The sequence below is a fragment of the Prunus mume genome, linkage group LG1 (assembly GCF_029339155.1).
Source record: "Prunus mume cultivar Tortuosa linkage group LG1, ASM2933915v1, whole genome shotgun sequence".
Taxonomy (NCBI): domain Eukaryota; kingdom Viridiplantae; phylum Streptophyta; class Magnoliopsida; order Rosales; family Rosaceae; genus Prunus; species Prunus mume.
Genome location: NC_142698.1, coordinates 30,201,032 through 30,223,556, shown reverse-complemented (window position 1 = coordinate 30,223,556; position 22,525 = coordinate 30,201,032). Strand labels below are relative to the sequence as shown.

The window sequence follows — 22,525 nt, the reverse complement described above, 5'->3', positions numbered from 1 at the left end:
TCCATTTTAAAATCAAATCTTAATAAAGCAGATTATAGATCTTATTTGATATATAAGTTAAGTTGTTCGCTTTCAATGTCTCAATGTTGTACATATCTTTGTTTGTAATTTGTCAACAATATGTGTTTATGCATAATTTGGTGGTATGAGCACATCTTCTACCCTTGTTGAATGGAAATTTTTACCTCATCTAAGCTCTAAAGTTTGACTGAAATTAGATTTGAGGTCTTAACTGTTGCTTTTTCTTTCTCGAAAATTAGATTTGAGGCTTGATTAACATGTTGTTTTTTTCTTTCTGATGATGAAGATATGTGTTCACAACGATCTAGGAGGGCCAGAGCAAGGCAATATGAGCTGGAGCCAAGCATTACATACGAGTAACACCAAGATAGGCAGACTCTCTTTGATTACATGATTTGTTATAAATAGAGTTCGATCTCCACATGTGTATCAGAGTCTCCGACATGATTTGATCAATCACCTTTGGAGGAGCTTTGGAGATGGTGAATGACGTCCACAATTGTTTCAATCCTCCTTTTGTGTTTCAATTATCTCGTGTGTGTGTTTTTTTATGTTGTGTGTTTACTTTTGGAATGAAATTAAATTTATGGAATTTCAATTTTTTTAAGGTCAAATTGTTCAAAAAATTAAATTATGACGTTATTTAAAAAAATTAAATGAAGAAAAGTTTTCCATTAAAATAAAATAAAATTAGACTTAAACCATTCTTAAACAATTTAATGAAGTTGTGGACTTAAAATTTGAGTCCGGAGGGTTGGGAGAAAAAACGATTTGAATCCGGGCAAAATCCAAATAGTTACTTTTTGAAAGGAAAAAGGCCTAAGTATCGAATGACTCTAAACATTACACCAAAATGTCAATGAAACTGGTAGAGCCAGACATAGGAGTCTTGGCCTTTTTTATTTAAGACACGAGAGTACAGAACATGAGAGACCTAATTAGCTAGCTCTTGCAAACAACTCCAAAGCCATCCATTACATAGTTGCTTCCATATATATATGTCTGGCCCAACACACGATGACTTCCTCACTTAGGGCATACAACTTGTTGCACAAGTTTTGATTTCTTCTCTGTTATTGACACCACCACTGCTCCTTTGATCTTGGACTTCTCTTCACCTTCTACTTCTACGGAAGAAAAAGTTATGCTGACTGGTCCTGTGACAAAATTGATTGCCAGTTAGTGCATATAGATGTGCATCATTTGTCAGATCATGTAGTCAACTAATGTCATCACGAAAGACTAAAAGTGAGCTCCCTTCTTGTAAAGACATATGTAATGAAAAACAAAAGAAAAGAGCAACTCACCACTTCTCCAACAAATTACAGGTGACAGGAAGACTGTCTGAGCTAGAAGTATCATAAAAAAGATAATCAATCGCTCAATAACTGAATATAGATCAGACTCATACAAGCGCCACACCAACAATACATTTAAAATGTAGGGGATTGTGATGAGTAAAATACCTGGTTTCCTTGATGTGCTATGTCCATAATGTCATGCTAATTCAACGGAACAAGGCTCTCCAAGTAGGCCTCGGCATCACGAAACTCCTGAAATAGGGTAATCGACACGGTGCCAAAGGTGTGATCATCAAAGTTGTACAAATAAAAATCGCTTATCCACTTTGCAAACAGCAGATCATGAGATTTGGTCCTGTAAGGGGCAGGCAAAATGTTGCCAGAATCCAACATCACAATGGAGAGCTTTATTTTAGTCCAAGACTCGCTCACTCCATAGTCCTTCATCACCCAAAACTCATGATTTCCTGCATCTTGCAAAATCCATTGGGATACACACAGGCATTCCCTGAAGGCTCCAAGACTGAAATAAATCAAATCGCTTTCGGTGAAATCGGGCGGGGCTTCAATCTCTCGAACCTCCTCCTCAGCTAAAAGGAAAGCCATGATCATCATTGACTGATCTCCAACTTTCCTTGACAACCAATGGAAGCCTCCATTCACCAAAATCCCCTTTGAATCATCAGTTACAGCGCGTTTGTAGGGATAGCGCTCTTCGATCACACGCCAAGAACCGGTTTTCAGCATGTAGACACCGAAATCAACTCCATCATCAAAGCACCGCCCGTAAACCACCTTGTAATCATCAGCTGAGTGATCAAATCCAAACCCAAAAAGGTGATAAGAACACCCATCCATCCCAAACCCTTCAGGTCCAGGGAGTTTCTTAGATTCCCTGGTTGCTGGGTTGAGCAAATACAAGTCCAAATTGCTCACCGTGAAAAACAGCAACCCATTGCATGGAACCACCAGCATAACGCCACTATCTAGCTCTTCATGGCAATAAACACAGTCAATATCACTCTCCTCGACCTCTGCATCGCCGCCATGATCATTTCGCTTGAGAAACTCATCGATGCCGAAAGAGAAAAGCGAATTACTTCCGGGTACGTCAATTAGGACTCGTCGCCTCTGGTGCAGTATATCCTCTTTCTCAAAGGCTCTGTTGTAGTGAAGTTTGACAAAATCAGGGTGAGTGATCAGAGAAAGCCATGGCTTCGATACGCACCTGAAGCGGCACAGGGACTTGACTGGTACCCGGGAAAGAATGTCGCTTATGATCTCCGTAGGAAGGTTACGCTGGTTTTCCATGGTGATCAAATGCTCCAATGGGGTCTGGTTGATCTGCAGATCCTTGGGTTTGGCGCTGTTTTCTGAGGTTGATGGCAGCTTGGTTCATTGGGTTCTCGGAGCATCTGGTGTGTGTTGGAATTCAGAGCATATTTCAAAATACAAATTTTAATCAAATGGAGCCAAATGGGTAGCGACCGTTTCTCAGTTTCATGATTTTTGTTAACGCTCGGACTTCTTACGTCAGCTATTAAATAGACCTGACGTGATTTTTGTTAACACTCGGACTTCCTACGTCAGCCATTAGATAGATCTGAACAGATTTTTATTAAAAGCTCTGACTTCGTACGTCACCTTTTACATGCATATGAACGGACTTTGTTAAAGCCCAGACTTCCTACGCCAGCGATTAGATTACATCTGACGGTTACAATACTTTATTATGAAAACTTACAAAAACTCGGAGCAAAATGCACTGCACTTCTCTTTATTCACGTTCTTCTTCCTCTGGTCACTTATCCCCATAAATCTCTCTCTCCTCCCACGTCATTTCTCTTTGTTTTATTTTGAACTGAAATACCACATACCATCAAGACCGTGGGGGTTTCCATTAGAAAAAGTCATTCGTTCAAGTCGTCATTAAAAATTTCTTGCAAAAGTTTACCATGACGGGGAAATCATTGAGTCATTTTATTATTATCGTGGAAATTTCATTGTTTATCCAAAAATCGTGTTCGTTTATTTTGTTCGGTTTATAATTAGATAACTAAATTTAAAAAAAATAAATAAATTTGAGTGAATTATTGCAGGCGTCATCCATATAAAGAGAATCACATTTGATTATTATCATTTCCGGTTCATTTTTATCTAGCAAACTATGTTTTTTTATTTACAAATTTCAGATGACCCTTGAAGATTCAAGGTATTTACCCAATGCAAGCGTTGCAAGTGTGCACTCTTATAAGGGTTAAGGTGGTTGTATTCTAAAAGTTAGGGCGCCAATAACCTGCTTCATTGATATATTGCCTCCAAGATAGTGTTATAACATGCCTCAACTTAAATTTTGTTCTAACTAATAGCACTCATGAAGAAGAATTTATATATATATATATATATATATAGTAGGAAAATAATTTTTTGTTATTTATTCTTTCTATTTAATCTATTATGGATTCCAATTATTAATCTATACATACATATATATATATATTAAGGCATAATAAGTTCTTAAAATGAAGCATTCAAAATCCCTATAACTCCTCTTGGTTCATGAAAATACTAAAATATTAAACATTTCATTAAATAAGGATAAAATATTATATTCACAATTTATTTAAATTAAAATAAAATAGGAGCAATACTACAATTGTCCATAAATAAAAAAAGACAACCACCTTCAAACCTTTCGAATCTTAAAAAAAAAAAAGGTTATGTATCTCAAGAAAAAATCAGTGAAGTTTTAATAATTATAGTATTAGTGAAGTTTTGTAGCTTAAGATCTATCAACAAACAATCAGTGAGTGCGTAAACCTCCAGAGTAACTATAGCCCTCTCTCTCCTACATCCATTTTCACTTTGAGAGGGAGGAAGCCACTGTTCTTCCTCCCCTCCCCTCTCCCATCTTCTCTTCCTCCTTTATCCTCTTCCCTCATTTGCAGAGACATAATGTTTCCTCTATTTGTCTTCGTTTTGTTATGATTTTCATATTACCATCATAGGCAGTTAAATCTCATCGTTGGATCTCTACATCCATTTCGGCGTCGGATCTCCACCACCATCCTTTTTGAGGTTTCTTTACGTTTGGAATAAGTCGCAAAAGTTCTTTGGGTTTTCTGTGTAGTTTTCACATCTCCTTTTGTGAGAGCTTTTCACTTCCCCTTTATGAGAGCTTTTCATCTCTCATTTGTAAGAGTTTTATTTATATTGTCATGCCTTAGTTTTTTCAAGCTTTATCTCTTTTTTATTATTTTTAGTTTGCAATCTTAGTTGGAATGCCTATGCCAAAGTTTTTTTTTTATCTTGCTTGATTGTTATTAAAGGAACATCTTATTGTCTTAATTTTGATGTTAGATCGCTCCGTTATTGAAATGGCCCTTCATGGCTAGTTTGTATTGGCCCTTTATAGCCAATGTTTTTTTTTGGCTGAATTATGAATGCAATCCCAGAATTTCTCAACAATAAAATAAGTAACATATATCAACTAACATTTCTAAGATTATGAATTATGACCCCATTTGGTGGGTTGGATTGGACTAGATGAGTCCAAGTAATTGGACATAGGTCCAATCCGGATTGTATTGGTGAGTATTTACTTTTTTATATTTGGACATGTTTTATTGTGATGGGGTAAAAGCAAATAAGTAGTATGTGATGGGGCTTGCTTACTTTTAATTATGCGAGCATGTTTTTTCATAAAATTAATTATTTGTGATATTAAATAAACACAATATATATATAAATATATATATATATATAATATTGAAGTCCAATATAGTCTTGTACCAAATAGCGCAGTGGTCTTAAGTCTAGTCTAGTGCTGCTTATTGATCTACCAAACAACTCAAGGCGCGTCTATAATGAGGGGTATTTTGGTGAGGGGCTTCAATGAGGGGTTCAATCCAACCCTTCAATTATAAAAAAAGTTCAAGTCCAATATTTTCTCTCTCTTGTTGGATAGTGGGATTAAGCCCCTCCCACAACCTCCTCATTAGATCATCTCCAACAGTCTCTTCAACATATTTGGAATTCTAAAATAGGTGAGCTCATATCAGAAAAACTCTTTTCAACAACCTCTTCAACCTCAGTCATCAAAGTTACAACCTCTTTTTCTCTTCAGGACTGATAAGTTGACTTTGGCTCTTCAAACATTTAATTTTACTTTGGAAAAACAAAACTTACCTTGAAAATGTTAAAAACATGCTTTTTCTTTTCTTTTTATATAATAAATACATAGACATTTTTCATATGTTTTCATAATTTTCATTCTTTTCCATGATACTGCATTAATTGAATTGAAGAGTCAATTGGAGTAAATTTTATTCAAGTAGCAAATAAGGCTTTTCAAATTGCCACGTTGGTTAACAAACTTCAATTTGAAGAGTTTTATTTGCTACTACTGTTGAAGATGCTCTTATAGCATTTCCGAACAACTCAGAGGACTTAAAGTCCAACCCAGTTCAACACTCAAAGTCTTATCCTAATTAATCCAATTCGGTCCACCAAACGAGGCTTATGAGTTTTTGCTTTGGATTGGATCGTTTGTATAAGCATTAGTGGTTGGTTTAGCTATTTGCGCTTTGGGCCTATGTAACAAGAAAAGAAAAGGTTTCAGAGTGATAGACCATCTTCCAGTTTTCTAGTGAGCTATTTTTCTCTTACAATAACAAATTGGAAGGTATGATCATATATCCAACCATGGATTTGGAGTGGGTAAGCACTGAGACACAACCAAGTCTCCAATCTTGGTCATTCATAAATAAATAAAAATGGAAAGGAGAGATCATGAACCAAGCCCTTTTTTTTTTTTTTTGGGAAAGAACCAAGCCCTATTTGTCCGAAAAGAAATGCTTTGAAAATTATATTTTCTTATTATATAGGAAACCACTAAAGATTGCTTATGACTTTTATTAGGTTTTGGGATCTTAGGTCTAATGGTCTTTGAATTTTGACCCGAATTGCATTTTGGTCCTTCAATTTTCAAAATCGTCCCCGTGGTCCTTCAACTTCAGTTTTGTTAGGAAAAATAGTCATGCTGTCAATTTTGTTATCTTTTCCATTAAATGCAAGGGCAAAATGATATTTTTATATTATTTTTAATTTCCACCATCTGAATATTCCTTTCACCCGAAATTTGGGTATGTGTAGAGTAACTCATATCATGCTTTGTTTCTAAAGCGTCATGAAGGTAAATTAACAGTCTTAATTATTTATATTGATGATATGAGTGTAACTGAAGATAATCAAGCAGAAATGCAAAATCTTCAAAAATATATGGCTTCCGAATTTGAGATGAAATCATTGGGTGATTTATAGTACTTTCTTGGAATTGAAGTTGTCAGATCTAAACATGGTAGCTTTCTATCCCAAAAAAAGTATATTTTGGATTTAATTGCAGAAACTGGAATGTTAGATTGTAAACCAATTGATACACCTAGTGAACAGAATCATAAGTTGGAGTTGTATCCTAATCAAGTCCTTACTAATAAAGAGCATTATGAATGACTTGTGGGGAAATAGATTTATTTAGCTCATACACGTCCTGATATTGCATATGCAGTGAGTACAGTAAGTCAATTTATGCATTCTCCTAGTGAAGATCATATGGGTGCTGTGATATATATATTTTGATGTATCTGAAAGTAACTCTTGGCAAGGGGTTAATGTTTTCCAAGTATGGTCATACAGATGTGGAAGGGTATACAGATGTTGATTGAGCTGGTTTAGTCATTGATAGATGTTCTACGTCTGGGTATTTCACATTTGTTGGTGGTAATCTTGTTACTTGGAGGAGTAAAAAGTAAAAAGTGGTGTCTCGGTCTCGTGCTGAGTATCAACAGGCAAATGTACTTACAAAAGCTGTGTCTACACTTGCTTGACAAGTTGGGCATGCGTGACATCTTTGCTCTAACTTGAGGAGGAGTGTTAGCGAGATTCTAACTTAATCAGGAGATTTATTTTCTAGTCTATTACGATTCTATTTTTTTCCCTTTTGTACAAATATTGTGTAATTATGATTTTATCTTATTTACTTGTATAACTCTATTAGGGTTACAACCTTGTATTATAAAATACCTCCTTTTGAAAAATGAAATATATATGAAAATATTCTACCTATATATTGTTTGACTAGATATTGGCAGCATGAAGTAGATTAGTTGTAATATTTTGTATTTGGTTGTTAATGCATAAATATGTTTTCAATAAGAGAATTGATTGGGTGATCAGTAATGTGATGTTGTTACCCCCTTCTCTCTGAGCTAAACAGAACACGAGTTTCATAATCTATATATATAAAGCAAAAAGTAGAGAATAGTGAAACATTCAAAATACCAGAAAATACCCTTGGTTAATGCAAACATTAAGAATTGAAATTATTAATTAAATGAGGATAATACAGTAAATTCACACTTTTTCATATTTAAAAAATTAAAATTAAAAGAAAAATAAGATAATGGATCCTATTTTTATAGAACACAATTACCCATTATCTTTTTTAATTCTAAAATAAATTTAAATTTTTTTGAAAAAAGCCTCACAGGCACGGAAGCGTATGCAAAGAGGCTAGTATGATATTAGTTTCAAAAGATCAATGATTAACCCTTAGGGTAATTTATTTTGAACCAAAAAAATCTCATACTTTTTTCTTTATTGGGACTAAGAAAAAGGAATAGTCAGCTTAAAACTCAAATAAAAATTAAAATAAAAAAGCTGCAAGTAAACTGTAAACAAAAACAAGAGACACCACTTATCCAAGTTTCCAACAATGTAATGGTAACAATTTATCTCTCATTAGCTGTCCACATAGTGCAGAGAATACAAAAACTCTTGAGTTTCAACTTGATAAACATTGAAACTAATGAATAAACACTAAAAATATATGAGAAAAAACAAGATTTCTTGAATTCTGATTATTCTGAAGCCTAGGTAGAGGTAGCTGCAATGAAGAAGGTTGCTGCTGCTGCTGTGGATCTTGAGAGGCCAAGTCACCATCACAAAATTGGATAATGTCTTCCATCAAACCAATATCACCACCACCAACAGCCAACTAAGATGATCAGAATTATTAGTATCCATCTGAGCTGGCTGCAACAAAGGCATCTGCTGCTCTTGTGATTCAAGAGGGAGAGGGGCCAAGTCACTATCAAAAAATTGGATATAATCTTCCATCAAACCAATATCATTATGATCATCCAATAGCCAACTCACATAATCATCAATGCTGCTCAGGGTTGGTGCATCAACAGCTATATGAAGATCATCCAAATAGAAACATCCGAATTTGTGGTGCAATAATCTTCTTGTTGGTGATGAGGAACTTGATCAACAAGCAACATTGATTGTTGTTGATCTGGTGGATCTGGTAGCACACTAGTCTCCATGATATTCTCGTAGAATTCCATTAAACTGCCGGTACTAGTTGTTCTAGTTTTGGTATCACCATCCCTCATCATCACAATCCAATTCTCTCATTCAAACTCGCTAACATGGTGTCCAAGAAACTGTAATCAGTTTGATAGTGCATCTGCTACCATATATGCTTATTGATAAATATGACCAATTCAAACTTCTTGAAGTAATTCATATCCACTAGTGTCAATGTACAGAGTGATTAAAGATGGATTAGCCATATTTTTTTTGTGCCTTTCCAATTGTCATCATTATTTGGAGTGCTGGAGTGAGAAAGTGAAAGGCATATTTCTTTGGGAGTTTCACTAAAACACCCAAAATGGAGGTTGAAATTATAAAAAACACTCAACACCCAAAACACTTTATAAACACACCCAAAACCCATCATTACACACACTCAAAACCCATTTATAAACACACCCAAAAAGTTGACTTTGGGGTTGATTTTGGGTGTGTTTCATGTTTAAATAATCTTGGGTTTTTATAAATACATATACAGGATTGGTTTATTTATAAATTTGTATATTTGTTTCCTACTCATAAAAAACAGGCTTTTACAAAGAGACAACTACTAACATGTGAGAAATGGACCCCCAACAATAGTTTGCCACTGCAAATCTGAGGACCGCCCTTACCCAATGGTTTGCCATCACAAATCTGAGGACCGCCCACCCCAAAGGAATATTTCTTTTCCGTACTCATAAAAACAGGCTTTTACAAAGAGACAACTACTAACATGTGAGAAATGGACCCCCAATAGTTTGCCACAAATCGAGGACCGCCCTTACCCAATGGTTTGCCATCACAAATCGAGGACCACCCAAAGGAATATTTCTTTCCGTACTCATAAAAACAGGCTTTTACAAAGAGACAACTACTAACATGTGAAAATGGACCAACAATAGTTTGCCACCGCAAATCGAGGACCGCCTTACCCAATGGTTTGCCATCACAAATCTGAGGACTACCCCCAAATAGTTTGCCACCACAAATCTGAGGACCACGTCCGTCATGCATTCAATTATTTCACGCAAATGATACACGACAAAAATCAATGTGCAAAGGATTTATAATTTAAGTGGTTAAGATCAATTGAGACCACCTTAAAAGTGGTGGCTTGTGCAATTGACAGCAAGTGCGGCTCCCACTTAATTAATGATTTTATTTATTGGATCAGTATTTTTCTGTTAAATTATTTATAAGAAAAAAGAAGCCTGTTGCATTATAAAAAGGGGAAGAGGGCTTAGTGTACATATTGTCAATGTAAACTAGAATCTGAAAGTAAAGCACAATGGTTGAAACCCGTCCAAGAGTTCTTGTTAAGTATATGCTCCTGAGTTTCCTCCTTTGGCAGCTTGTTTTTAGGCACGGATCTTCCGATACAATTATTTTGTTGGATCCTAACGAAGGTATACGACTGTTTTGTTTCTCATCCCTCTCTCTTTTTATTCACATTTCTCTCATTTTGAATTAATAAATATTTTGTTATGAGAGCTAATTAAGAACGAAAAATATGCTCGAGTAGTCAGCCCAAATTCAACAAAAAATTGAAAGATGTGACATATTCAAAAATTGAAAGATATGACATATTCATTGTTGTTTATGCTATTCTCGTATTGAAGTACTAGACACATTTTCATTATTTTTGTTTTTTGAATATATTTTCTAACTAAGTTACTAGAGGCATTCTCAGATCTTGAAAATGCAAATACGTTTCTCATTTTCATTTTTCGAAAATGTATTGCTAAAATGTTACCAAACGGATTCTTATTTTGCTAATAATAAATACATGCACGTGGACTCATTTTAGTTTTGGTTGATTTCACAATCCTTGACGCTACAGCTCGAGTTTGAGATAATAACATTCAATATCTCTCTCTCTCTCTCTCCCTCTCTCGCAGAAGACGTCCTCAATTTGATGGTAAATAAGTTACAGTATAACAGGCCATTACACTTGAATGGCTCAAATTGCAATTATCCAGACTCAGATACTAACAATTTGAAGATCAAGTGCACCGAGGACTGTGTACATGACAAAAACAGATATTGCCATGTCAAGGAGTTGTAAGTCACAACAAAATTAATACTATATATATATATATATATATATATATAGAGCACTCGTTCGGGCTCCTTTAACAATGTCATTTGTCTAACTTTTAATTCTAACAATAATTTTTCTCAAATGATTTGTGTTGCAGTTCCTTTACCGGCGCCGCTTTAACTGGTTCTATACCTGAAGAAGTGGAGAACCTTACGCATTTGGAGACGCTGTAATTATTTTCTATCGTTATTCCAACAGTTAAAATCTATATATCTATATATATAAAGCAAAAGACGGAGAATGGTGAAACATTCAAAATATCAAAAAATACCCTGGGTTAATGCAAACATTAAAAATTAAAATTATTAATTAAATGAGGATAATATGGTAAATTTACACTTTTCATATTAAGAAGTGGAGGAGCTTGAGCATTTGGAGTAGCTGTAATTATTTCATATCATTATTCCAACAAGTTTATAAAAAATTATTATAAAAAAAAAAGGCGTTCAGAGAATTGAATAATATTTTTTTAAACATTCAGAAAACTTGTCTTTGCCAGTTCTTTTGGTGCGGGAGCTTTAGATATTTTACATCTTTCTTTTTGAAAAAAAGTCTTTCAACCGATCCCTTATATATTAATTGTCACGAAAAAGGGAAACCAAGCCACTAAATATATACAATTTAATTTCTTATTTATTAGTTGATTCTGTATACTTATAATGATTGATTATATGATGCCTCACTTAAACAGTGATTTATCCAGCAATAAGCTCACCGGTTCCATACCCGAGACCTTGTGGAATTTGTCATCCCTCATACAATTGTAAGTGTATATGCATAAATATAGATACGGACTTAAGGATTCACTTGAGGGCCAGACCTTACCTCAAAACATATACATATTTATTGAATTTATATGAATGCATATTAATTAAGTTTTCATATATTCAGAGACCTTTCAAGCAATCAACTGACAGGAGATATATCAGGGCGCATTGGACACTTGCGCAATCTTACTATTCTGTAAGTATATATTCAATATTGGTTTCTTTCTTTTTTCTTTTTTGCTTTGGTTACAAGGGAGACCAACAACTACTATAACTCACATCAAAATAACCAAAAAGCATCTAGTCTTTAAGTCAAAAGTCTAGTCTTTATATAAGTCAATGCAAAAGCTCTAACAGATCTGGAAAAACCACATTTCCAACGATCCAACTACGAATACCAATGAACAACTATGCCAATTGAACAAATATGACAAAAACCAAACTCCTTCAAATTCGAGGTAGAATTAAATTTAGAGAAGATGAGAATTCATACAAAGACAGTTTCAAAAAATAATTTGATTAAGGAATTAACCCAAAAGAAGTTGTGGAGAACTTCAAACTGAATATGATTTAGAAGAAATCATTACAAAAGGTTTCTTATTCAAAACGTCCGAATAGACTTACTAACTCCTATTAAAAAACAAAAGTAAACGAAGAGGGGAGAAGGGAAGAGGGGCAGTGATGCTTCCTCTCCCCCTCTATTGAGTTTTGTTTCTGTAGGATTTCGAGAAAGCGTATCAAGGAATGTACAACAGCAACTGTTAAGTCAGACTTATACTTGTTTTGGTCATTGTAGTTTGTCTGTGAATTTCTGATAGGCGTGGAGTGTGGAATTGGCATGTGTACTTCCCCAAACGTTCTTTTTTCTGTGGAATTTAAACATGGTTTTTTCCTCCTTTTTTCTTACATGGGCTGACTTTTTATCTAATCTTGAATTCTATATTGTAATTTGTATATATCTATATCTAATTTCAGTATTTCTTACAACTCGGCTTAACTCGACTTTAAGTTTACTCTGTTTCTACCCCTCTCTCCGAGCTTTAACAAGGTAACATCTAATAACTTAGCTCAATTGTTTTCTGGCCAAAAAGCTATCTGGATCACAACTTCCTCAGCGGACAGATACCATCATCTTTGGGTGCACTGAGTTCTCTGCAACTATTGTAAGTAAACTCTCTGCGACTTTTTGTTTTCACCATTGCACTTAATTCTTCGACTTTCTTTGACTTGATATGATCAGTTGGTTCCTTTGTATAACATTTCAAATTCTTCTTTATAATCTGTGAGTTTTGCAGGTCTCTGTCTTATAATAACTTGTCAGGTCCAATTCCCTACCAATTAGGAAACATCACAGCCCTTCAAATATTGTAAGTTCTTTGCTCGCCTTTGTTGCACCTTATGATCAACACACACACTCTCTCTCTCTCCCCATCACACACACACTCTCTCTCTCTCCCCATCACACACACACTCTCTCTCTCTCCCCATCACACACACACACACACATACAGCGAGAGAAATTATGTACATATATTCTAAAGGCTAACACTTTCTACTGAAAACAAACATCTGAATTCGTCTTCCCTTTTTTTCTCTCTGCTTTGAGATTTTTGGATCAGAATCGACTCTCTGGTCGTCTTCCACCCTCATTTAGTAATTTGAGCAATCTCCAATACTTGTAAGCTTCTTTCAAACAAAGTTACATATATATATATATATATCATGAGAAAAGAAGGAGAAAATTTTGGTACTTAAATCTCTACTGGGATCACATTGTTTTGTTCTCATGTTGTGGAAGCTGGGCGGCATCCAATGATCTCACTGGGGAGTTCCCGGATTATGGCAGTCTTAATCAGTTGCGCTCATTGTAAGTGTTTCTCATTTAATAATGTCAAAGTCAAATTTGCTTACCAAGTGATGTGTTAGTTCGCATTTTATATCTTGTTGGAAATAAATGGGGTCAATAGTGGACTCAGATTTGAATAAATGAGACACGGCACATCATTTGAGGAACAAAATTTGGTAAAGGAATTTGGTGAGTGTAGCAGGAGGCTTCTTTATGTAATGTTCTTGATGTCTGCAATCTACCTTAAGGTGAATTTATTAATTTTTAAGAGACCCTAATTGGCCAATGCAGTTCAATATCTGGCAACTATATGTCTGGTCGCTTCCCAGCTGACTTCATCAGAAAATGGACCCAAATCTATTATCTGTAAGTTTTCCTTTACGTTACTGCACACAATTCGTAAATCTTTGGGAGAATAGATGTAAATGGTACCAAGAGCAAATTGAACATCTAGATTAAGCTTCTACTCTATGAAAGTTATCTCATAGAGACATCTGAATTTAGTACTACTCTGCACTGCTCACAGGTCAATTGTGGGAAACAATTTTGAAGGGAGTCTACCTGCAGAACTTTTTAATTTCTCCAATCTTGAGTATTTGTAAGTACACCGTCCCCTTCTGTTTCATTAACCCACTTTTTCACAAAAAGGGAAAAACAAAAAAACAAAAATCAGCAGCTCTGTTTTCGTGATGAATTTTTGGTGTCCATTTTGCAGAATGATCAGTGACGTAGCAAACTCTGGTTTCCAATTCCCACGATCTGCGAACCTGAGCAATATAAACACTCTGTAAATCGTTTTTATTGCATGTCGCACGCATCTATTCATTTTACGAGCCAAAGAGGTTTAATACAAAATAATGTTCACTGGCCAGATTTAAACTTTTACCAGCATAATAAACTATTCAAGCAAACTTTATTTTGCTTTGCAAGAGTCTTTGTTGCCGCATGTCTTATGCAGTCAGCATCACTAGGTGCAAACCTCATGCTCATATGATTTATCCAATCACTCACCTCTTCTCATGGTTTCTATAGGATATTAAGGAACTGTTCCATCACCGGTGAAATCCCTGAATACATTGGTCAAATGTCAAATTTAACAAACTTGTGAGTCTCTCTCTCTCTCCACCTTCACGAGTCCCTAGATTAATGGTTTATGTTTATGCTTTTTATTGATTTGTTCAATTCCTGCTTTTGAATGTACTTTGATACAATGGATGTCACAGACTAGTTAACTAAGTTCCCAAGTTGTTAATGCCTCTATGTAACAGGGATTTGAGCTTTAACTATTTAACCGGACGAATCCCAGAGTCCATGAGTGGTTTAAATTTAACTCACTTGTAAGTGAATGATATTCGTGTGTTTTTGCTACATAAAAGACAACAGAACTCTTGTTGATGTTAGTACTCTATTATCAACTCTCTCCTCAGGTCCTTGGCAAAGAATAAACTTAATGACACAATCCCTGCTTGGGTTGGTGGTGCAATCAAGACTAGTTTGTAAGCTTCTATATTCAGAATCTTAAACTATGTACATATATTTTTATCTTCGTGTATTGGCTGTCAAATAAATATTTATATGAATAATTGTTCTGAAATGATCATTCTACAAAAAGTTTCATACAGTAATTCAGATACTAAAAAACTTCTTTCATCAGACAGCTACTTAGATTTGACACCGGAATGCTTAATTGTAAGGAAAAGAAAAATCCTCATCTAAGCCATCTTCATTTTCTAGGAGCGTATTATGTTCCCACATTCCATTAGCTATGAAATTTGACCATATGTCTTTTCAGGGATCTGTCGTACAATAACTTTTCCGAAGGTAGCTTCGTAGTGCCAGATGATAAGCGAGATCATCTGTAAGAATTGGCATTAATTTTCTTTTTCTATTGTTACCAATCTAGTTGCATGTGGAATTATGATGAGATCGTTTTCCATACATTTCAGGAACTTGTTTGCCTGCTGCAGCAGTTCAAGTTCAACCGATGCAGATCAACTATTTTTGTATGTTAATATTTTTATCTGTTCTAGTATAAGAAAACTCAAGAGCCATTTCTTACAAATTTGGTGGTTTATTCAGGGATCCAATGAAACGCATGCATATGCATTGTCCTGGACGAAAATCTAAATGTGAGTTTGGTTGGTTCTTCAGATATGTATACAACATTGTCCTGGCTTCTTCTGAGCCTTTCATTATCTCTGGGAAGAAGTTTGTAATAGTTTTATTATTCTTCCAAGGGATGAATTTTGTAAATGGTTGGTCACATAAGCTTGATAAGAGAGTATGAGTATAATCTGAACTTTACCAATCTATAAGGATTCATAAACTGTCATTTTAGGTAAATTTTATTGTTCTTTCATTTTATTAACGTCTCATTTTCAGTAAGCTAAGTATATTTCAGTACCTCTTGTGCACTTTAATTTATCTAATCTATCCCTGTTGCAGATCGTTCCTCCTTGTTCATAAATTGTGGTGGTGAGGGATTAACTGTCGGTGACAATTATTATGAAGCAGATGAATCAACTTCACTCTATTATATTAGTCCATCCAAAACCTGGGCTTATAGCCTTTCTGGAGACTTCTTATTCTCACAGTCCAATTCGAGTATTTTCATACGGAACCAGCCAGATGGAATTCATGTTCCTGAGGCAGACTTATTTTCAAATGCTCGGCTTGCCCCTGTCTTCCTAAGTTATTATGTTTGCTTACACGAAGGCAAATATAATGTGACCCTTCACTTTGCTGAAATAGTATTCAGGGAGAAGGAATCATACAGTATACTAAAGAGACGGGCATTTGACGTTTATATCCAGGTAAGAGCTGATGTCATTCAATTAATCCTATTATTTGACACTAAATTGAGTACTGTTATTTGTACCATCAACTGAAATCTTGTGTACCATCATTAGAATAGAGGTGTGACCCATAGTTTTGTTCCTGCTCATATTTACTGTCTGCCAGTGTTAAAAGAAGCGTTTGTTGTAGGATGAGAGAAGGCTAATGAATTTCGACATCGCAAAAGAGGCAGAGGGTCCAGGTGAACCCCAAACCAGACATTTCGAAGCTGATGTTAATGATAGTGTATTGGAGATTTCCTTCTACTGGGCTGGAAAGGGATGTGCAGACGACCAGCTTACTTTGAATGGACCTCTCATTTCTGCTATTTCCATAACTCCAGGTGATTTAAAAGGCTATGACTTTAGTTTCTTCTAGTTGGTTCCAAGCTACACTTAAACCCCTTGGCTTATATGGTCATCATGTGCCCCATTAATTTACCAAAAAGTTGGCTATTTCAAGGTTGCAGCCAGGCAGTTTTCATTTCAGTTAATTAGTTTAATCTTGTTAATTAATTTGACAATCTTTTAAAGTTTGACTTTTCTCTTGCTGTTATTCCTTCCTTCGATGAAATATCACTTCGAAGTTCGCCAACACTCTGCATTGTGGCGAAAATTGAAGAAAACATTGATTATTACTCTACCTTCAAGTGTAGTTGTTCTATTGCTTCTATTAGCTTTCATGTGGAAAATGGGCTGGCTGGGGAAAAGAGAGTTGATAGGTGAGTGAAGCTACAACTACACTGCACCATGCCCTTTTTCAAGAATTCTTTCCTAGTTAACATGTCATCTTTGATTTTTCCCGGAACAGAAATACGGATAGGCCAAGATAAACATGTTACCCTTCAAGAATTAATAGGTGCAACTCGAAAGTTTAGCAGCAAAATGGAGATCGGTAGAGGGCATTTTGGAAGGGTTTATAAGGTATACTTTTACATTGTGAACTTAATTTGTGGCAGAAATTTGATATTAGGGTGGGGTATCTTTTGAATGTTGCAAATTTATTCAGATATATAACATTTGTCTATTGTGTTGATGCAGGCTGAACTGGAAGGTGGTCAAACTACTGTAGCTGTTAAAAGACTTTCTACTCACTCAAAAGAAAAAGTTGAGGAATTATTAAATGAATTCTATGCCTTAAAGTCATTCAGGCATGAGAACCTTGTTCAATTGTTGGATGCTTATTTTGGAGAAGGGTTGCATTTGCTCATCTATGAATATATGCCAAACCTGTCCATTGCAGACGCTTTTTTCGGTAATTCATCTTTTCTCCTCCCTTTTCTAATTTTTCAAGCACAACATCAAATTGTTTTATTCTATATTATACTTCCTCCTTTTGTGTACAAATAGAGATACTTACATTCGTTTGACCTTAGCCAAAATTTTCCTCTTCCTACCATGTATTGCTTTTATATTAAGAAATAAGATCCGGTACTCACTCGTCATTGAAATACTATCGAAATACTATTAGGTGACGCATACCAGATGTCGTCTTTTGAGAAAACTTTCCATGACCCCCCATTCGACGACGCATATTACGACACTTACCCCGAGTCATTAAATGCCTTCCATGATGCAAATCAGGTGTCATGAAAGGGTTTTTCTGTTGTAGTGACTTGTGTTTTCTGTGCTGATACAGTGTTTATGACAAAAACAAAGTCGTTTACGGTTTAGACTAAACCGGAGGAATATATGCATAGAATGCTAAAGTGGTCATCATTCATGTGACTTGCAGGCTCGAAGTCCAGATTGAAGTTTAATTGGGAAAATAGATTTAACATTTGCCTGGGAATAGCGAGGGGTTTAGATCATCTTCATGAGCACCCTAGACTCAAGATGGTTCATAGGGATATCAAAGCTGAAAATATCCTCCTTGATGGAGCTCTTAATGCTAAGATCTCAGACTTTGGAATGGCAAGCCTGTATACCGAGGAAGAACAACTTAGGATCATTAAAGTGGAAGCACCAAAGTAAGTGTACAAAAACCAAATACCTTTCGCTTTCTGAAACTCTGTATAAAATAATACCATGAAATTCAACTCATACTATGACGGGTGCATTATGCAAATATAATTTGAATTTATGCTTCATTGTTGTTGATGCAGCGGACATATGGCACCTGAGTATGTAGTTCAAGGTTTTGTAACAAGCAAAGTTGATGTTTACAGTTTTGGGGTGGTTATACTCGAAATTGTTAGTGGGAAGAAAAATGCAGGATACAAATTTAACCATGAGAGTGAGTATCTCTTGGACATGGTAAGTAAAACTGACAGGACGTACGGTATTTTGTAAGTCCTCCTACTTTAAAGTGAACATGCACACTTTGAATTCTAAACCCACATCATTTTACTGCAGGCTTATGTTGCATATAAAAATGGAAGCCTCGTGGACTTGGTGGATAAAAATTTGTCTGGCATTTATGATGCAAAACAAGCCATCACCATCTTAACCTTGGCCGTGATGTGCACGAATATATCTCCTACTTAAGGCCAAGAATGGCAGACGTTGTGAGTATTCTTGTTGGTGAGAAAACCTTTGAGCAGATTAATCCGCCTACTGTGGATGATCATCAGCTTAATGTAGCCATGGCTCATGGCGAATGTACCAAAGCTGATTCTTCTACTTCCACAGACGTGACCTCAAGGGCATCAACTTCAACTAAATTAATCAAGGGGATAGATGAAACACAAAATTCTTCTGCAGAGAGTCAGACCTCGCGTTAAACATGCATCCTATTTGGATTGTGTGAGAGAAATTACTGTTGAAGTATAAATTGCTTCCAGGTTTAAATTGTTAGTTAGCCAGTGATGGAAGTTGAGGTTCCACCCCAAAACCAATTGGCAATGGGGGGAGTAGCCCAACTCCTTATAAACCCAGGCTAGGTCCCTTAACATTTTAATGTGGGACAAACACTCTCAACAGCCATGTGTATGGCTCATATGCTATCACATTTTGTTGGACTTATAGGTCTAGATTCATGCCAAGTGTACAGCTCACAGGCTGGTACAACTGTGTATTGGCTGAGTCGTTTTTGTACTGGTTAAAGAATATATATTGATAGTGGAATGAGATCACACCATGATTGTGTGCATGATTACAATCATTGCCTAACATACTCTCACTCTCTTTCAACGTCTCTCTCTCTTCTCTTTGAAACATTCTCTCATCAACTTTCTGTGCAAGTAAAACCTGCTACTCTGTAAAACTCCAACATGGTATCGAGAGTCCAGCTTGCGATCTGAGACTGGGCGTCGTGAAATCACAACAATCCAGCTGAGGAAAGCTCTATCTAGTCTCACATGGCTGGATCTGGAATGGGTGAGCTTCGTGCTCCCATCTTCAATGGAAGCAACTACGATTTCTGGAGAATAAAGATGTGCACAATCTTCAAATCTCACAAGCTGTGGGATATGGTTGAAAATGGGTATGAGCAACCTGTGAAGAAGGAAGAAGGAGAAGCTCTGACTGCAGCTCAAAAGCTTGCTTTGGAAGAGAATGTTGCAAAGGATGCTAAAGCTTTGAGACTGATACAAGGTGCAGTTTTTGACGACATTTTTCCTAGAATTGCATTGAAAGAGTTAGCCAAGGAAGCATGGGAAATCCTGCAACAAGAGTTCACAGGTGATAAGAAGGGGAGATCTGTGAAACTTCAAGCTCTTAGAAGAGAATTTGAATACACTCGTATGCATAATGATGAATTATTATCTGGGTATGTCACTAAACTGACCAAATGAAGGCTTATGGTGAAGAGTTAATTGAACAAAGAATTGTTCAGAAACTCTTGATTAGTTTATCCAGAGAATATGATTCCATTGCTGAAGTTCTAGAGGAAACAAAGGATACATAATCTATAGGGGTTCAGGAGGTTATAGGCTCTCTAAAATCTCATGAACAACGACTGCAAAGGCATAATGAGAGAGTGACTAAGAAGGCATTCTCTAGCCTAAATGTGAGTTCTAAAGACCAATCAAACATAGGGAAAACAGGTAGTTCCGAGTCTAAAAAGAATTGGAAATCTCAGAAAGGGAAGAAGTGGGACTCAAAGTCTGACAATAATTCCAAGAAGGAAAATCAGACTGAAGGAGCAAAGGTTCCCTGCAAACCCTGTGACAAGTTGCACTATGATGTCTGTTGGTTCAAAGGTAAACCAAAATGTTACAAATGGGAAAGGTTTGGTCATATAGCCAAAGAATGCAGAGGAAAATCTGATCAAACTGCTAACTATGCATCGCACAAAGGAAGAAGGTATCATGTTCTATGCTTGTCATGCTGCTACAGTAGTAAAGAATAATGGTGTGTGGTATGTAAACAGTGCATGTAGCAATCACATGACCTCACATGCATCTCTTCTAGTTAATATTGATACTAAGGTTATTGCAAAAGTGAAAATGGGCATAGGAGACTTAGTGCAAGCAACTGATAAAGGCACTTTGGTGATTGACACTAAAGCTAGGCCTAGATATATCAAAAAGGTTATGCTTGTACCAGGATTGGATGAAAATTTACTTAGTGTAGGTCAAATGGTAGAGCATGGCTACTATATGGTTTTTGGCAATTCTATGGTGGAGATATTTGATGACAACTCCATGGAAAATCTGGTGGAAAAGTTTTCATGACAGGAAACAGATGTTTTCCACTCTCACTAAAATATGCAAACTCTGTGGCTATGAAAGCAACAGTTGAAGAATCCACTTGGTGTTGGCACAGGAGGTTTCATCATTTGAATCTGCAGAGTTTGAAGTTGTTACAACAACAAGAGCTGGTCTATGGATTGCCTGAAATTGGCAATGCAGACAGAATTTGCCAAGACTATGCAATTGGAAAATCACACATGGAGGCCTTTGGTAAAGAGAAAACTTGGAGAGCTAGTGTACCTCTGGAACTGGTTCATTCATATGTCTGTGGACCAATGCATACTACAACAATAGGTGGAAGCAAATACTTTGACTTTCATTGATGACTGCACTACAATGTGCTAGGTGTACTTCATGCAGTTTAAGTCATACGTGTTTAACATTTTCAAGAAATTTAATGCTATGGTGGAATTACAAAGTGGCTACAAAATCAAGAAACTTAGAAGTGATAAAGGTGGAGAATATACTTCCACTAAATTTCTGCAGTTTTGTGAATAAATTGGAACGCCAACTAACTATGGCCTACTCACCTCAGCAAAACGGATTTGCTGAGAGAAAGAACAGGACCATTGTAGAGATGAGCAAGACAATGATGAAAGAGAAGAAACTACCATACAAATTCTAGGGAGAGGCAGTGAATACAACTGTCTATATTCAGAATAGATGCCCCACAAAAGCTTTAGACAATATCACTCCTTTTGAAGCTTTTAGTGGAAGAAAACCTGGAGTTAAGCACTTGAGAGTGTTTGGCTCTATCTGTTTATGTCATGTGCCCAGTCAATTGAGGTCTAAGCTGGAGGATGCAGCTGTAAAATGCATTTTTGTTGGCTATGGCAAATGTGAAAAAGGGTACAAAGTGTACAATTTGCAGACCGACAATATCACTACATCCAGAAGTGTGACCTTTGATGAGAATTCATTATGGGATTGGGACAAGAAAACTGTTGATTCTATCTCAGTTCCAATGAGGTTTGAAGACACTTCTAGAAGCTCTGAAGAGGAATATGATGAAACAATGATTGACAGCACCTCTAAACCAATTGAGGTGCCTACAGATGCTGCTAAGTGACTCACCAAGTTCTACGCTTGTGAAGCTTAGAGACATCACTGAGATCTATGCTAGATGCAATATGAGCATCATTGAGCCAAAGAATTTTGCAGAAGCTTCAAAGGATAAGGCTTGGCAAAAGGCAATGGAGATAGAAATGAAGATGATTAAGAAGAATGAGACTTGGGAATTAGTTGATAGACCAAGTGATAAACCTGTTATCTGTGTTAAATGGGTTTATAAAACCAAATTGAACTTGATAACTCAATACAGAAGCATAAAGCTAGGCTGGTGGTCAAAGGCTATGCACAAAAGCTTGGAATTGACTTCAATGAGACTTTTGCTCCTGTGGCCAAAGTTGACACAATTAGGACTCTCATAGCTTTGGCAGCTCAAAAGGGTTGGAAACTATACCAGTTAGATGTCAAGTCTGCATTCCTAAATGGTGTGCTTAAGGAGGAAGTTTATGTAGATCAACCTGATGGATTTATGATCACACACTATGAGGATAAGGTGTACAAGTTGAAGAAAGCCTTGTATGGATTAAGATAGGC

General features: G+C 36.1%; 3 protein-coding genes across 5 annotated transcripts; 2 read left to right on the top strand and 1 right to left on the bottom strand.

The window, feature by feature from the left end:
* Nucleotides 1–791: 791 nt before the first annotated feature.
* Nucleotides 792–3,079, bottom strand: LOC103343550 (F-box/kelch-repeat protein At3g06240-like). 3 transcript variants are annotated; one of them, XR_016126214.1, is made up of 3 exons: nt 1,488–3,079; nt 1,329–1,365; nt 792–1,178 (listed from the first exon to the last, which is right to left on the bottom strand). XR_016126214.1 is itself a non-coding variant. In XM_008247208.2 (2 exons), the coding sequence occupies exon 1, from the start codon at nt 2,631–2,633 to the stop codon at nt 1,524–1,526; it is 1,110 nt and encodes a 369-aa protein (XP_008245430.2). In that variant the 5' UTR covers nt 2,634–3,078; the 3' UTR covers nt 792–1,178; nt 1,488–1,523. The 3 variants fall into 3 exon arrangements, 1 of the variants encoding a protein (XP_008245430.2); XR_514960.2 differs by having other exon boundaries at nt 1,329–1,370; nt 1,488–3,077; XM_008247208.2 differs by lacking the exon at nt 1,329–1,365 and having other exon boundaries at nt 1,488–3,078.
* A 6,908-nt stretch (nt 3,080–9,987) lies between these two features.
* LOC103327861 (putative LRR receptor-like serine/threonine-protein kinase At1g53430) lies at nt 9,988–19,392 on the top strand. Its single transcript, XM_089050756.1, is given in 27 exon segments — nt 9,988–10,147; nt 10,640–10,802; nt 10,940–11,011; nt 11,534–11,605; nt 11,734–11,805; nt 12,701–12,772; nt 12,905–12,976; nt 13,216–13,287; nt 13,408–13,476; nt 13,747–13,821; nt 13,982–14,053; nt 14,171–14,242; nt 14,488–14,559; nt 14,724–14,792; nt 14,883–14,951; nt 15,248–15,313; nt 15,402–15,458; nt 15,535–15,584; nt 15,901–16,268; nt 16,441–16,633; nt 16,877–17,011; nt 17,101–17,213; nt 17,331–17,544; nt 18,025–18,259; nt 18,395–18,545; nt 18,645–18,771; nt 18,774–19,392. Coding segments are annotated over 27 exon segments (3,159 nt in total). The 5' UTR covers nt 9,988–10,029; the 3' UTR covers nt 19,013–19,392.
* Nucleotides 19,393–19,588: 196 nt separating this feature from the next.
* LOC148921561 (uncharacterized) lies at nt 19,589–21,992 on the top strand. Its single transcript, XM_089049238.1, has 6 exons — nt 19,589–19,998; nt 20,196–20,431; nt 20,643–20,895; nt 20,997–21,174; nt 21,269–21,408; nt 21,701–21,992. The coding sequence occupies exons 1-6, from the start codon at nt 19,589–19,591 to the stop codon at nt 21,990–21,992; spliced, it is 1,509 nt and encodes a 502-aa protein (XP_088905364.1).
* Nucleotides 21,993–22,525: the final 533 nt, after the last annotated feature.

Coding starts and splice junctions, on each gene's coding strand:
- LOC148921561 (XM_089049238.1), top strand. CDS start 19,589: ATGGCTGGATCTGGAATGGGTGAGCTTCGTGCTCCCATCTTCAATGGA. Junction 20,432..20,642: donor TGATGTCTGTTGGTTCAAAG/GTAAACCAAAAT, acceptor CATCTCTTCTAG/TTAATATTGATACTAAGGTT. Junction 21,175..21,268: donor CTAGTGTACCTCTGGAACTG/GTTCATTCATAT, acceptor ACAATGTGCTAG/GTGTACTTCATGCAGTTTAA.
- LOC103343550 (XM_008247208.2), bottom strand. CDS start 2,633: ATGGAAAACCAGCGTAACCTTCCTACGGAGATCATAAGCGACATTCTT.